General features: G+C 42.4%; 1 protein-coding gene across 4 annotated transcripts in view; it reads left to right on the forward strand.

Annotated features, from left to right (window-relative positions):
• RET (ret proto-oncogene) overlaps window positions 1–14,635 on the forward strand; it is a 192,811-nt gene that overhangs the window by 119,721 nt on the left and 58,455 nt on the right. For 2 of the 4 annotated variants that reach the window (XM_053311676.1, XM_053311677.1), the window contains 2 exons: window positions 2,151–2,352; window positions 4,058–4,257. In XM_053311676.1, the coding sequence (XP_053167651.1) occupies window positions 2,151–2,352; window positions 4,058–4,257 (402 nt within the window). Of the gene's footprint in view, window positions 1–2,150; window positions 2,353–4,057; window positions 4,258–8,833; window positions 8,936–8,998; window positions 9,126–14,635 lie in introns of those variants that run through there. The other 2 variants (XM_053311679.1, XM_053311678.1) reach the window with 2 other exon arrangements.

Below are 14,635 nucleotides of genomic sequence, written 5' to 3' on the forward strand. Positions count from 1 at the left end.
GTGATGGGTGAGACTCAAAATGCTTGGCCAGTAAATCATTTGAGTGTTTACTCTAAAATGTTCTCCAGAAGACTCTGCATTATGCACGTGTTCTATGGCAGACATGCATCAGTTACTTGGGAGATAGGTTTTTTGGAAAGTGCAGAAATCCTATTGAAAAAAAGTGCTCTACAGCCTTGACAGTACTCATGAAAAACAAATTTTGAAATGTATAAAACATAACTTTTCAAATGTATAAATTAGGTTATTTCTCACCTGAGCCCACTGCCACAACTGATACCTATAACAGAAATTTGGACATTAAGTTAGGAGGAGTTATCTACATGCCTATTGATTTTCATTTCCAGTAAAATTAAATAATCACCTGTCTACAAGTCTTTAAATATTTTGAGATTTTTCTTTTACAAACCAATACAACAATAACAAAACAACCAAAAAAAAAGCAAGAAAAGCCTTCTAAAAGTGGAAATATGACCTCTAGCATTATTGTGTCAGTGGGACATTTCCTACCAAGACCTCTCTCTCTCTCTCTCTCTCTCTGCTTCTTCCCTGTCTTCAGTGGACAGATACAGCAGATCATTTGAGTGATGCTACACCAGCTTTCAGCCTTCCATGTTCTGGGGGGGAAAAGAGACAGATAAATAATCTGTCTTCAGCCTAATGTGCTGCAACTGCAACAGGCTTGACCTTTCTTGCTGTGACAGAGTAGCATGGTTACTGCTTTGGGATCTATATTTGTATGTCTTCATTGTGTCCTAAGAAGAAATGCACAGATAGAAAAGAATCTTTCACAAACAGCAGTTATGTCAGAACTCTGTTTATGTTAAAAATGTCAACAGATGCACACATGCCATTTCTTTTACTACAGTTCTAAAAAGCCGATGTGTTTCTTTTGCACACAGATTATTTCTCTGGCCTGCTCTATTTTGTATTAAGAGCACTGTACCATTTTTGGATGTTTGCTTCCACCTACAGGCCAGAATTATTTGTGTTCACTTTGTCCACCCCAGCGATTCCAGGTTATGTAGAGTTGAAATGTGAGGAACACTGATGCCGAATTTAAAAAATGCTAAATAATAATCTAAGCAGCAAAATTAATCATGGATATTGGTCTGGGAAAAGATATCTATCTGCGGCTAAATCCAGTAATCCACATAAAGTAGGTGACTTGTTTTAGCCCTGGAAGCTGCAAAGCAGGAATGCTTGTGGGTTGCAGTGATGGTCTTTGTATCCCCATATTTTTAACAGATTAAAAAAACCCAGCCCTCAGACCATTTTCACACAACTGTGTAAACCCCCCCCCCATATTTTTTAGATTCTGCTTTTATTGATATAGTCACTGATAAAGCAAAATATGAGCAGGCATCTATACATTACAAGGGAATACATGCTCCTGCTCTTTTATTCATTTATATCCATACATGCTCTTTGAGATTTGGAGTAAAGTGTTGCTAGATTATGTATATAGGAGGATCTAATGGGGTTTGGCTTTTTGTTTGTTTGAAGGAAGTGTGGTTCTTTTAGGGCTCAGAGTCAATCAGGAGGTAAACAGCGAATATAATATTCAGCTAACGTGAAATCATTCATCTTGGAAGCTTGGGATTTGAGCTGTAGAACTTGAGGTGTTACCACAGCCAGGAGGCAGTAATGCTGTCTAGGTCCCTGAAATGTTGGTGCTGTTGCCATGTCGCTGAGGAAGGCCAGCCTTACCTTGAATCAGGGGAGATTGCTTACCTCAGATCATAGATTTTGAGGCGCCATTAAAACAACAGGGAACTGCTTTTAAATTTGCGTTGATTATATTTTTACTGTCATGGGGGTGGCATTTGGATTTTCTGCCTGAGGTAGCAAAGCGTACTCAGCTATATCTGCAGCTGAGTCTGGTTGCTTTATGTAATAGATCTCCAAACAGAACTTTTCTCTCACTGACGGCCTTGCTCTACACAGCTTGAAAAGGCTGTCATGAAAACCAACATGTGATGGAAGCTTCAAATGGCCTAATATGATAATTACTATCAATTTGTTGAAAACATGGTTGTGTAAATCTGTCCTACGCAGAATATCTTCATTCAGATTTAAGGACCAAGCCAGAAATGTGCATTGTGGCTGCAAGCAATTTTTCTCTGCTTTTCCTTTAATTTTTTTTAAAGGGCACTGTTCTGGCAGCACTGATGGTCTATGATGCAGACACCACACCTATTTTCCCTAGAGAGAGTAGCAGAAGAAAATATACTGGCACCATCAGCACATCTGATCCATGGATAAAAGAAAAATTTCGAGTGGAGCATTTCTTCCACGAGATCTCTTTCAGCCCAAGTGGCAATCAAGTGAGAGGAACACAACATGAATACAGTAAGTTTATGTGCATTGCCAAAGCTGCATTGGGCTGCCTTGTTCATCTTTTGAATCGTTAGCTGGAGGAGATAAATCATAATATCAGACATAAGGAAAAAATGTCTTGTGCAGAGGTAGGCAACCTTGGCTGTCCAGCTGTGGCTGAACTACAACTCCCATCATCCCCTGGTCTAGTCAGACAATGTTTCAGTGTGGTACATTGACAAGTACAAAAGAGGAGATGATGATGATTGATGATGATAAAATTGTAGTAATACATTCTTTCAACTCATAGAGGCAGCAAATGCAGTGCCTGACCAATGCTGTTAGATGGGGATGTATCTTCTTGTGATCATCAACCATCCCATTACATTCAGTGAGGCCTGGATGAGTGTCACAGTGAGATGCCCATCAGGTACACACAGGTATCTGTCTTCCTTGCTAGATTCAGGTAACAGTGTCCATCCACAATTATGAAATAGCTCAGGTGAAAAAACAGTAAAATAGATTTTTCAGGAGGAACTCAGACTGTCATCCAGTGACTATGCCTGAGTACTGTTGTTTGCTGTGGAAGGCAAGAATATATACATAAGCCTGTAGCCAACCACTGGAAATATTTTAGATATGTTTGCAGTTGTTTGCCTCATGTAGCCAACAGAGGGATGCCATTGTACACACACTTCACTGGCTCATGGTCAGCAGCTTCAGTCTAGAATCCACTTGCAGGCATATGTCCAAGTACTGTTAATAGAAAAAGTGGTTAGATGCTTATCCAAAAATAAGGTAAATGAGCCCCATTCTATTGTTATTTTATAAACTGGATCATTTGCAAATTGTATTACACAGGACTTTTAATTGACTAGTCTTCTTGGTATTTGTGTGATCACAACAAACTGAGATTTTTAAAATTGCAGTGCATTTCAGAATGAACTGTAATTTCTAGCCTGTATCTTCCCAGTGGGCAGCAATACTGATGGCTCAAAATGTTAAGTAAACGTAGTGATGGAATACATATATTTTTCAGCTGTCATTCAGTCCCTTGGCAGCAAACTTTTGTTTTAAGAAAAGAATCTGCATGATGTTTTGTGATCATAGGAGCGCAGCAAAACTGCATTGTGACTGTACTTTAATAAACCTAAAAGAGGAGACAGTTACCCACTGAGAACGAAGAATCTCTTTTGGTGCAAGCTTAGCTAAGCTGGAGATAATCCCCACTAATGCCATCTTAATTAGCTAGTTGTGTACGAGATTCGAATTACTAGTTGTGTATGAGATTCGAATTACATTGCCCTGGGCAATTGGACTCAGTTAAGCCACCCCAAAGATTTCTCGTGGTCCCATGATGGCATGTGGAGGGCATCCCTGCCCCATCACTCCCCGTCTTTCTTTTTCATTCCTAATATGACTGGGGAAGGGTTTTTTGTCCTGGGCTGGGCCATGACATCAACAGCAGGCAAATAGCTTCTGTAACCAATCCCTGCTGTACATGCTCAGTGCCCATTTTGCTTTGTCCATAGAACAGAAATATATGTTTCAGTATACCCAATGTTTCATATTAGCTCCTGCCTTTGCTGATGTGACCTTCTCACCCGTGAAGCCCAACTATTCTTCTTTGTGTTGCATTCTGTGTCCACTGGGTGTCTCTCTTGGTTACTTCTTCACTTTTCCCAAGGGAATCTCACTCATATGCTTGTTTGTTAATGTCTAATCTTCTGTTTTGCAGAACTGGTGTTAAATAAGAGCATTTCAATTACTGAAAGACGCTCCTTCCAGCTGGATGTTGTTGTGAATGATACAGAATACAAGGGGCCTGACAAATCCCTGATGCTCCACTTCAATGTCTCAATTCTTCCAATCAGCATCCACTTTTCAAATGTGACATATCATTTCAAAGTAAACAGAAATGCTGCCAACTTTTCACAAGTAAGAATGGCTAACTCTTTTCCCACTCTTGAAATAAAGCTTTTAGAGTTGAGTCATCTAGCAGAAAAATCTGTATATACAGGCAAACCCCCGTATCTGCAGGGGTTCCTTTCTCCACTACAATCGCAGATAACAGAACTGCGGATACGGGAAGATTGAATCAATGGGACTCAGGAGTCCTGGAGCAGGGTGGGAATGGCTAAAAATGGCTGGAAGTGGTCAAAAATAATACAAAGTGTTTTACTGTGCTCTGCAGGTCCCCAGATGTCCAGCGATGCCCTGCAAAAGGCCCAATTCTGCCATTTTTAAATGAAAAATTATGATAGGGGTGTGTTTGTGTGTGTCTTTGCATATGAGCCACAAAATGGCTCCTGCCCTCAATATGGTGGCCGGAAATGACCTCTGAGGTAATTTCCAGCCATGACCCATGGATATGTGAAATTAACCCTTTGTGCACCTGGTTTTTTCCAAGTATGCCAAGGTTGGGTGTCAGTTACCCAACCATGGATACCTGAGACTGTGGATATCGGATCTGTGAATGGCAAGGTTTGCCTCTAAATGGAATTTTTGTCTGATAATTTCTTGTCTTGTCTTTCCAAATTATATTTTAAACAAGAATTAATATTATTTCTTGCATCGGGATGGGGTGTGGGGTGGGAGGGTTCTGCTAGGGTGTCCCTTTCAGCCTGGGAAGAGGGACATGCAACATTTCCTGTCCCATCCGGTAATGTCTATTCACTGGGTTCCCTGGGCTTTGGCTTAGAGGGGAGGGGTCTAGATGAACATCCTGTTGCTCTTCATCTCCTTGCTGCCTCTTTACTCTGATCTCAAGAAGTGCAGAGCTTTCCTGTTTCTTGTCCTTCCGCTTTTGCTACAGATACTGCCCTTCTATTTCCCTCCCCCACCTGCAAGCCCTTCCAGGGCTTTGTTAACTGCGCACTGTTGGGGGCCCAGTGAGGATAGATCTGCAACAGCCAGCTGGAGGGGCCAGAGAAAAATACTGTCATCCAAGGCAAGCATCGGTCAGTTTCCAGGGATGATAGTCAGATGGGCTAGGGGCAGGTAGCATAGGGTTGGTTCACAGGTACAGTTTAACTGGATTTAATGCTAACTGAAGTTAAAAATCCTAACTCCAATTCACACTGCAGACGTATAGTTAGCCTAACTGGAGCTGAAGGAGATGGGAGTCCCATGTCAAGATAAGATCCGAAAGAGTCTGTGGCTGTGAAGGGCCTGGGCGTCATGAATAAATAGTAGCTGTTCTTCTGAGTTTTGAGAATGGTTTTCAGGTTTGCTGGTAAATGATTCAGTTCAGTGGGCTTCCTCTTAAGTAAGTGACAGTTCTTTCTCCCTGCCCTGGACTGCTCCTTTTGTAAACAAATGGGATTGCACAGAAGTAAATGATTTAGTTCAGTGGGCTTCCTCTTAAGTAAAAGTGCAGAAGATTGCAGTTGTAAAAGTGTGGCTTGCTTTTGATTTTACTTTACTGGGAAACAAAAGACTTTATAGCTCCTTGAAGCAGGAATTAGTAGGGGATTTGTGTTTGTGTCTCTTTAAATTTCACAGCACACGTCGCTCTTGCCAGACAGAACAGGGAAGAGAGGGCAGGGCTGAATATCCGAGAGGTGATTGCTGTCAGACAAAGGTGCTTAACTCCAGTTCTGGGCTTGGGCATACACCTTCAATGGCATAACCACTGCTATCTGCAGTAAACCATAGGAAAGATCTTGGGTGCAAATTGGAGTTAGTCAGGGAAGATTGGAGTTGACTTTTGAAGCTTAACAGCGGTTTTTTGTGTTCGGATGTGTTCGAATGTGCTGCTGTTACATTAAATACAATTAATCTGTACGTGTGAATCAGCTCACAGTCTCAGGCAGGCAAGAGGTCAAATCCCAAGGGCAGCAACTGTAAGTTTATCCCTGTGAACTGATCAAAGAGGCACCTTTTAAAATTATGATTCTCTTATATTTAGCGGGGGGAGAGCAACTGGCTGTATCCAGCCCCAGCACAGCATCCCTCCAGTCGCTGTTGCTGGTATCTGCCTTTATGTTTCTTTTAGATTGTGAGCCTGTTGGGGATGGGGCCATTTTATTTAAGTATTATTTATTTTTCTTTGTAAACCACTTTGTGAACTTTGGTTGAAGAGTGGTATATAAATATTCGTCGTTGTAGTGGTAGTAGTAGTAAGTCAGAAAGGCCAGAGACAAGAGACATAATCTGAAGCAGGAAGTTCCAATGGCAGGGGACTGGGATGAGGCAGTCTTTAGAACACCTACATTGTCTGACAAGTTGTTCAAACCATGGAACCAAGCCTGTGACAACAGCTACATATGGACAGTCAGGCTGTTACCTGGGTTGGACTGCAGTGCAGCAAAGATCAGGCCAATACCCTTTCCTGGAAGCTATCTGGTGGCACAGGGAGTAAGGCATCTTGGTCCCAAACGTGCCCAGCAGACATTCCCTCCAGCACCAGGCTTCTGGACTGAAACTAGTACTGAGCTAGATGGGCTTCAAAAAAACCACACAAAAATTCAGTGCAAAAATTGTTGAAACCTCACCTTGGAGTCTTGTAATAATGCTAGGTGGGCAAGCAATGGAGAGTCCTCTCTGCTGACTACCATTGCAGTGCTTCCACCATTTGTATATTGTCCAGATCCATTAGCCTGCTCTGTGCTAGCTCATGCTGCTGACTTGCCCCCTATACACTTCCCTTCCATATCTCATTTGTGCCTCAGTAGTACCAAATTGCTTCACAATGTTTCTGCCTCGTTATGCTTGACAGAACATAAAAATATACTCCAAATGCCTATTCCAGAGGCTTGTAGATAGCGTATACATTACTGATCATTCCATAGGTTCAGGCTTTCTTCAGACTGGTTTACTTTCACACGTGTGTGATGCTTTGGCATCAGTTACTTATTTACTGTGAAAACTTTTTAATGCAGATTTTCAATTAGAGTGGAAATAATTGGTATATTGTGTTTATTCTTCCACATGTCCCAAAGAATCTCTGTTACAGGCACAACCAACATTCATCCCCCTTCATTCAATTTGAAAAAGAACTGGTCCCTTTCTAATCATAAGTGATCATTGCTGCTGTGTTCCATGGGAGAAAATAGCCAGCAGCAAGAAATGTGAGACACATGGTTACAAAGAGAGCTGGCAGGGAGGCAGGCAAAGAGTAAGGAAAAGACAGCAACTGGCTGACCAGTTATCATTCTACATACCCTGGATTTTAGTTATTCAGAAGCTAGGCATAATGTTAGTGAGCTAGCTTCCTCCCTCCCTCTCTCCGTACTGGCTTTGTGCAGAGACCCAGTTTTCATTATTCTTGAGGACAAAGTATTGGCCCTTTCTGTGGCTGTAGCAAAGCCAATGTGATGAAAATGTTTTAGTCCCTAGAGGATGGCATACTGCATTCTTGAAGTATTAGGCAAAATTTGAAATGGTTAGTTAGCGCTGGGAGACAGGCCGGGTGGAACGAACATGAAGGTTAAATGGCCTTTTGCCCTTAGGAAAAATATGAAAGTGTGAGGAAGCAATTAACCTTTGGGCTGATGCCATTTCTCTCCATTTTGATAGCCAAATGAATGGAGCAGCAGAAATATAGCCTGGCAGCTGCCTGTCCCACATCAGAAATTGGATTTAATTCCTTAATGGCTTCAAAGAGCCAAGTCCTGTGCTCATTTGGTTAGACAAAAGTATTATCTGTGATGAAGTGTTATTCTCTGTTGGCAGATACATGAGTATCAATAAGCGACAGATAAGGCAATCAGCCCCCAAAGCCATGAGACATAAGAAAGCCTGGCATTTTTCTGTTCAAAACTCAAATGTATAGTACAGGAAATGAACTCTACCATTCATTTTGTATACAAATGTCACAGACCTTTTGACCTTTTGCATTTCATGGCCTTTTGGACTCTCTGTTTACCATTCACTACCTCCAGACCTGTGTATGTACGCACATGATATTTGTTCATTGTGTGTTGTCCTCCATGCATTTGATGAAGTGATCTCCCATCAGCAAATGCTTATTCTGATACGAACAGGTGGGTGGACCCCTTTTAGAACCAGGGCCTGTTCTGAGACCCCCAAAAGGCTAGATTGAGGCCTGCATCTGGATTGCCATTCAGGCAGGAAGCTGAGGCCTGACTTTGATTTTTTTCTCTAAGCCAAGCCATGCTTATTCTTGAGAGTCTGGGAAAGAAGGGAAATTTTCCCTCACACTTTTTCTCAGCCTTGAAGCTGTTTACTGCCTTGCTAAAAGCCTTGGGCTGCTCGTGACTTGCTAAAACCACTCATGAGAACGGGTTTGACATGTCAAGCATAATCATATCTAGCTGATTTAGGAAATTATAAGAAACCACATATAGATAAGAATGCCTACACCATGCTATGGGAGACATTATATTCATATAACACTGAGACCCCCTCCGCCCTTGCTTATGTAACATTCTCTGTCCTAACATATTTCCCTGGGCTGAAGAACATCAACAAAGATCTGAAATGGCTACAAGCCAGGGTCAGCTGGACATTAAAAAAAAGTGTCTCTATCTTGAATTTAATCAAACAACGAGCCAGGCCAGCCTCCTGATTGGCTCCTCCCTGAAGGGCGAGGGAGGAATTCGGGGAGCCGGGCCAGAATCTGTTTATCAAAGAGATACTCTGAGTATATGAGGTGATTATTTTGGCTTTGAGAGGCAGCCCAAGAGGTATAAAAAGCTGGAGACAGCCATTCATGGTGGAAGGGTAAGCATGGGCTGCTTCATGGAAGAGGCATCATGTAGCCCCTCCCTGTATCTCCAGAGCCAGTCACCCTCCCACTAGAGAAGCCAGCGGAGATTTCATTCCAGCTCACCTGGAAACTGGTAAATCTTGCCAAAGCCATGCCGTCACAAACTAGCCACTTCTGACTAACACACCTGTTCCCCCCCTCCTCCCTCTTTTCCCCTCTGTCCCTGGATCTTCTCTCTTACCTTTCCTGAGCTCCAGCAAAGCCCCTGCCGCAGCGTCTGGTCTGTCTCCCCCTTTCCTCCTTCTGGTCCCTCCTCCTCCTCCTCACTTCCTAAGCTGCTTTAATGGACATTCCTCTTGTCGGTCTTCCTCCCTCCTTGAAAACTGTACTTTAGGGTTTTTCTCTCTCTCTGCCAACACAGCTTCTAGGATTGTTTTGGAACAATCAGGAGATAGCAAAAGGCCTTCAACTACTTGCTCCTAATGAAATGAAACTGTTTTAAACTATTCAGCATTTAGTAGAAGAGTCAGAAAGAAATGCTTTTTCTGTTAAGAGTCAAAGATGCCTTGCATTTATTATTGGTATGAGTTAACTGTCATAGAAATTATTAGACCAAATTAAAAGGGAAACACTGATTGAACTGTGTGCTTTGCCCTCAGAACTGAGCTGGGGAAAATTGTTGTGGTTTGTAGCCTAGGCAACTGGACAGATAAGTTATTTCTCACACAGAACTGAATTCCTAAGCTGCTTGCTTTTGGTGAGGCTAAATTGATTTCTAGTTAGCAGCTCTGCATTTGGGCAAAGGGGGAAATGATTTTAGGAATACTTTTAGCTGTTACTGAACACTACACTACAATAATAGAAACATGAAATTGATAACTACTTGCCTATATGCCTAATCACCTACCCTTGTAATCATTAGCCTTAATAAAGCCCATTAAAACTCACAGCTAGGTGTGTGTGTGTGTGTGTGTGTGTGTGTGTGTGTGTGTGATCTTTCCTTCTCCAGAATCACCCACGAATCTCAGAAAACAAACATTTGAGACAGCTTGTTGGCTGCATGTGGTATGATAAGGGGGAAATCAACACCATCAATGCCCACCCTCTTATCGTATCAATGCCACAATAAATCTGTTAATCATTAAAGCACCATAAGATTTTTTTTTGTTGCAGCAGCAGCAATCTAACACAGCTAGAATTCATCTATTTGTACAATACAGATAAATGTGATGGCTGAAACTGCTCTTCAAATATGTAAATGAATGGAATATAAGCCCTAAAGAGAAGACATATGACTACTGCAAATTTGAATATATAATAGCCAGCTCCCCACAATTGTTCTCCTTGCTTGTCCCTCAGTTCTGCTTGGGAACTATTTTCCCATTATGCTCTCGCACAGGGCCACAGAATGTTTGTGAGTATCACAACAATGTGGGCAGATCAGTTGCATGGCTTTCCTCATGCTTTCTCATATCAGTGTGCTAATCAAGTAGGAAAGACCCCCTCAGTCAGCCTTGCCCATGTGGTTATAATATCCATACATATGCCACTGCTGTTAGAAAGAACACTATGCAACAGCAGTTCCTACATAGCTCTGTTTGTGAGAAAAGAGGACCTTTTGTCATGCTCTGTTCCCATCACAATCTAACATGACTAAGAAAGAGTACCCCCATGATAGGACTCTGTAGATACCAGGAGTGAGCCTATGCAGATAGAAGTTGACTCAGTTCTCAGTGGCTTCCGTGGTGTTCTGTGGGACAAAGTAAAGGGATGCAATCTGGGATGTGCTTGAGAAGGGGCAAAACGTGCAGCGCTAGCCCAAGGATCTTGGGTGCCCACACCTGTGTCACCTGTGCAGGTGCTCCTCATCCCCCAGGCAGGGTGCTCTCCTGTCTGCTGTCCTGCTGCCGCCACTGCTGCCTCCATATCCTCTTCTGCCACTGCCAGCTGATTCTGCCAAGTCTGGCCTATGACATGTTATAATGACATTACCGTGTTGTGGTAAGCAGAAACAAGTGGGAGAAGAAGACACAGATAGGGAGAGTGAGAGAGGAAGCAGGCGGATGCTGAGAACCAGGAGAGGAGGTGGGTGGGTGATGGGGTGGGGTTATTTGGGGGGGCAGTGGGGTCCCCCAAAGGTTTTCACCCCAAGTGACTGCCTTGGTCTGCCTAGTGGGCAGACCAGCCCTGAAAACACACTTCTCAATTCCTGTCCTGGGATTGGCAATAGAATGTTCAGCTTGTAACCTAGGGTGTGTTTACTTTTTTCCTTATCAGTGAATGCCTGTCATTTGTGCCTGTGAATGTAAATTCCATAAATGACTCCACTTTGTGATAACATTACAGTGGAGACAAAAATACCCCTGCTAACTTGGCAAAGAGGCACCTTTTACCATGGTGATTCTCTTTATTTAGCAGGGGGAGAGTAACTGGCCCTATCCACCTCCAGCATAGTACCTCCAGTGACTGTTGCTGGTGTCTATCTTATGTTTCTTTTTAGGTTGTTAGCCCTTTGGGGACAGGGATCCATCCATCCATCTTATTTATTTATTATTTCTCTGTGTAAACCGCCCTGAGCCATTTTTGGAAGGGTGGTATAGAAATAGAATTAATAAAATAAAATAAATAATAATAAAATGTTACTCCCACTCTGACACTGGGTGCCCCAGGCACTATCAGTGGGGATAGTGTGGTGTGGGAAATCACTAGAACTCTCAATTCTCAAATCCTTAGAATTGACAGACTTTTAGCTGGTTTCATTATATTCTATAATATATTCTGGTATCTGGTATGGCATTTCAAAAAGAATTTTATACTCAATGTTACTGGATGTAAACAATAAAGGCAGCCACCTAATGGTGCAGCAGGGATATGGTTTGACTACCAAGCCAGAAGTTGCCAGTTAGAATCCCCGCTGGTACGTTTCCCAGATTATGGGAAACACATATATCGCGCAGCAGTGATATAGGAAGATGTGAAAAGACATCATCTCATATTGCGAGGGAGGGGGCAATGGTAACCCCTCCTGGATTCTACCAAAGACAACCACAGGGCTCTGTGGTCCCCAGGAGTCGACATCAACTTGATGGCACACTTACCTTTAAACAATAAAGACTATGTCCGAATATATTCGGAACCATTCGTACACTAAGCCAAAAATTCACCCAGACATGATCTTTGCTGAAAATAAATTATGCAGATTCACACCACATAACCAGTTTTGCTCATCATACTGTAATTCTATTTAATACCAAACTTGGATGGATCTGTGCCTACCAGTTTGGAAGCAAAATCGGGCCACTCCAAAATAAAGTAGTAATTTCTATATACTCAGCTGACTCCCTAGGTATGCAGCAACATATTAGTTCATAAATAAAGAAAATTAAAATCTCAAAACAGAATGTTATGTTTGTCACTTGAGGGGAAATGGGGAAATGGATGGGAAACATAACAGGTTAGGGGACTGCTCAAGTCCTCCTTATCAGTTATAGTAAATATGGGCGTATATATCATGAAGTTAAAAACATGCCTCCCCTTAGTATAGAGGGATGTTTCAGTTGTGGGTATTGCTTTATAGCTTTATAGTAACAGTGTTCAGGTTCAGGGATGGCAGCCAGAGACTTTCAATGGGGGGAGGTTTCAGGAGGGTGGTAAAGGAAAACGGTGGCCCCTTTCCTCCTGCTTCCAGGAATCTCCCACCCTGTCTGTAAACTCCCAACAGTGCTACAAGGTTCCTGTTTCAGGCTGGCTGAATCCGAGTCTTGAGAACAGGGACACTTTTATTAGTGGCAGGGGATACTCTGCAACATTAGCTTGAAAGTTCCCAGTTGTTATCACTAATATTGAAATTAGGTGGTGCCATGCCCTGGACTGAAATGAGCCTCCCACAAATAAGGTAGTGATTTATGCAATGTTTGGGAACTCCTAAGGAATGCACAAGTAAATTAGAGGGTAAATGTGGGTGTTGTTGTTGTTTTAATTAGAATGGCCTGACAAGGATCTGTGCTTGGTGTCTTCCAGGACCTACCGAATGTTGAGGGTGTCTACTGCAGCAAAAAGGAAAGTGGGGGGTTGTGCTTGAGCCCTAATAACAGTATCCTGGAGGCAGGATAAGGGTTAGGGAGATGCTATCATGTGGTTAAAAATATGCCCCCTTGTGTGCTATGTGGAGTGGTGTCAGGAGCAGGGTAAGAAAAGAGGATATATTTTCCCTTTACAGAAATCTCCCTCCCCATTTAACAACAAGCACTCAGGTTCAGGTCTGGCTGCCGGTCCCAAACCTGAGTCCTTTTATGCTTTATAGCACATAGGGCAGGGGTTTGGGAGGAAAAATGTGGTGGGGGGAAGGTGTTCCTTTTTCCTTCCGCACTCTCAAATCCAGCCCCCACCAGCTGTAAGTAATGAACAGGGCTCCAAATGTCTCGGGTGAGTCCCCAGTTGTTCTTTCTAATACTGAACTTGATTGTTCCATGCCCATTAGTAGGGCAGTGAAACATGGCCACCAACAGACAAAGTAGTAGTTTCTGCATATCTAGAGGAATCTTTAGCTATGAAAAAATATATTCACTTGTAAATTAAAAGGAACATAAAAGAAGAATTAAATCAAGAAGTTCTGGTAAGAACTAATCTGCCAACTTTCCTTTCACCATTATCCTAATTGAAAATTACCATCTTCAGAAGTTATCCCACTTGTGCCTCAGATGTTTATGCATCTGCTGACTTGAATCAGGGTAGATGACATCAACACAAACTATGCCATTGAGGTGTGTTCCTACAACTGTACTAAATTTGGTCTAAATCTGTTTCCCTTGCTCCTCAAATGTCCACACGTCCACCATCTTGAAATGGATGGATGACACAAACTAAGCCATTGAGGTGTCTCTGTGTGTCCCTACAAAAAACAAACCAAACCCTACAACTGTACCAAATTTGGTTCAGATTGATTTGGCAGTTCACAAGTTAGCCCACTTGCGCCTCAAACATTCATGCATCTGCCATCTTAAATTGAGGTGGAAGGCATCACTACAAACTAAGCCATTGAGGTGTCTCTGTGTGTCCCTATAATTGTACCAAATTTGGTTTAAATCAGCCCAAGCATTGCAAAGTTGATAGGAACACACACACACACACACACACCTGGCAATCTCATAAGCATACTTTCCTTAAATGGGTGATAAGGACTGAAATGGTGCCACACTATGTTGAGAGTAGCTGAGTATCAGTTGAAGAAAGCAAATGGAAAGTGAGAAGAAATTGGCCTGCTCAGACAGACCCTCTAACAGTTTGTAATGCACTCATAGTGCCAGGAAGAGCCCCTGGTGGCGCAGTGGTAAAACTGCCGCCCTGTAACCAGAAGGTTACAAGTTCGATCCTGACCAGGGGCTCAAGGTTGACTCAGCCTTCCATCCTTCCGAGGTCGGTAAAATGAGTACCCAGAATGTTGGGGGCAATATGCTAAATCATTGTAAACCGCTTAGAGAGCTCTGGCTATAGAGCGGTATATAAATGTAAGTGCTATTGCTATTGCTATTGCTATATGGGGTTTATGGGAGGGATATATACTATGAGGTTATCCCATCTTTTATTTATTTAAATGTGTTAAATAAATAAATCTTTTTCATTTCCTACTCTCCAAAAACTCAC

This window comes from Hemicordylus capensis, chromosome 3 (genome assembly GCF_027244095.1).
Source record: "Hemicordylus capensis ecotype Gifberg chromosome 3, rHemCap1.1.pri, whole genome shotgun sequence".
Lineage (NCBI taxonomy): Eukaryota > Metazoa > Chordata > Lepidosauria > Squamata > Cordylidae > Hemicordylus > Hemicordylus capensis.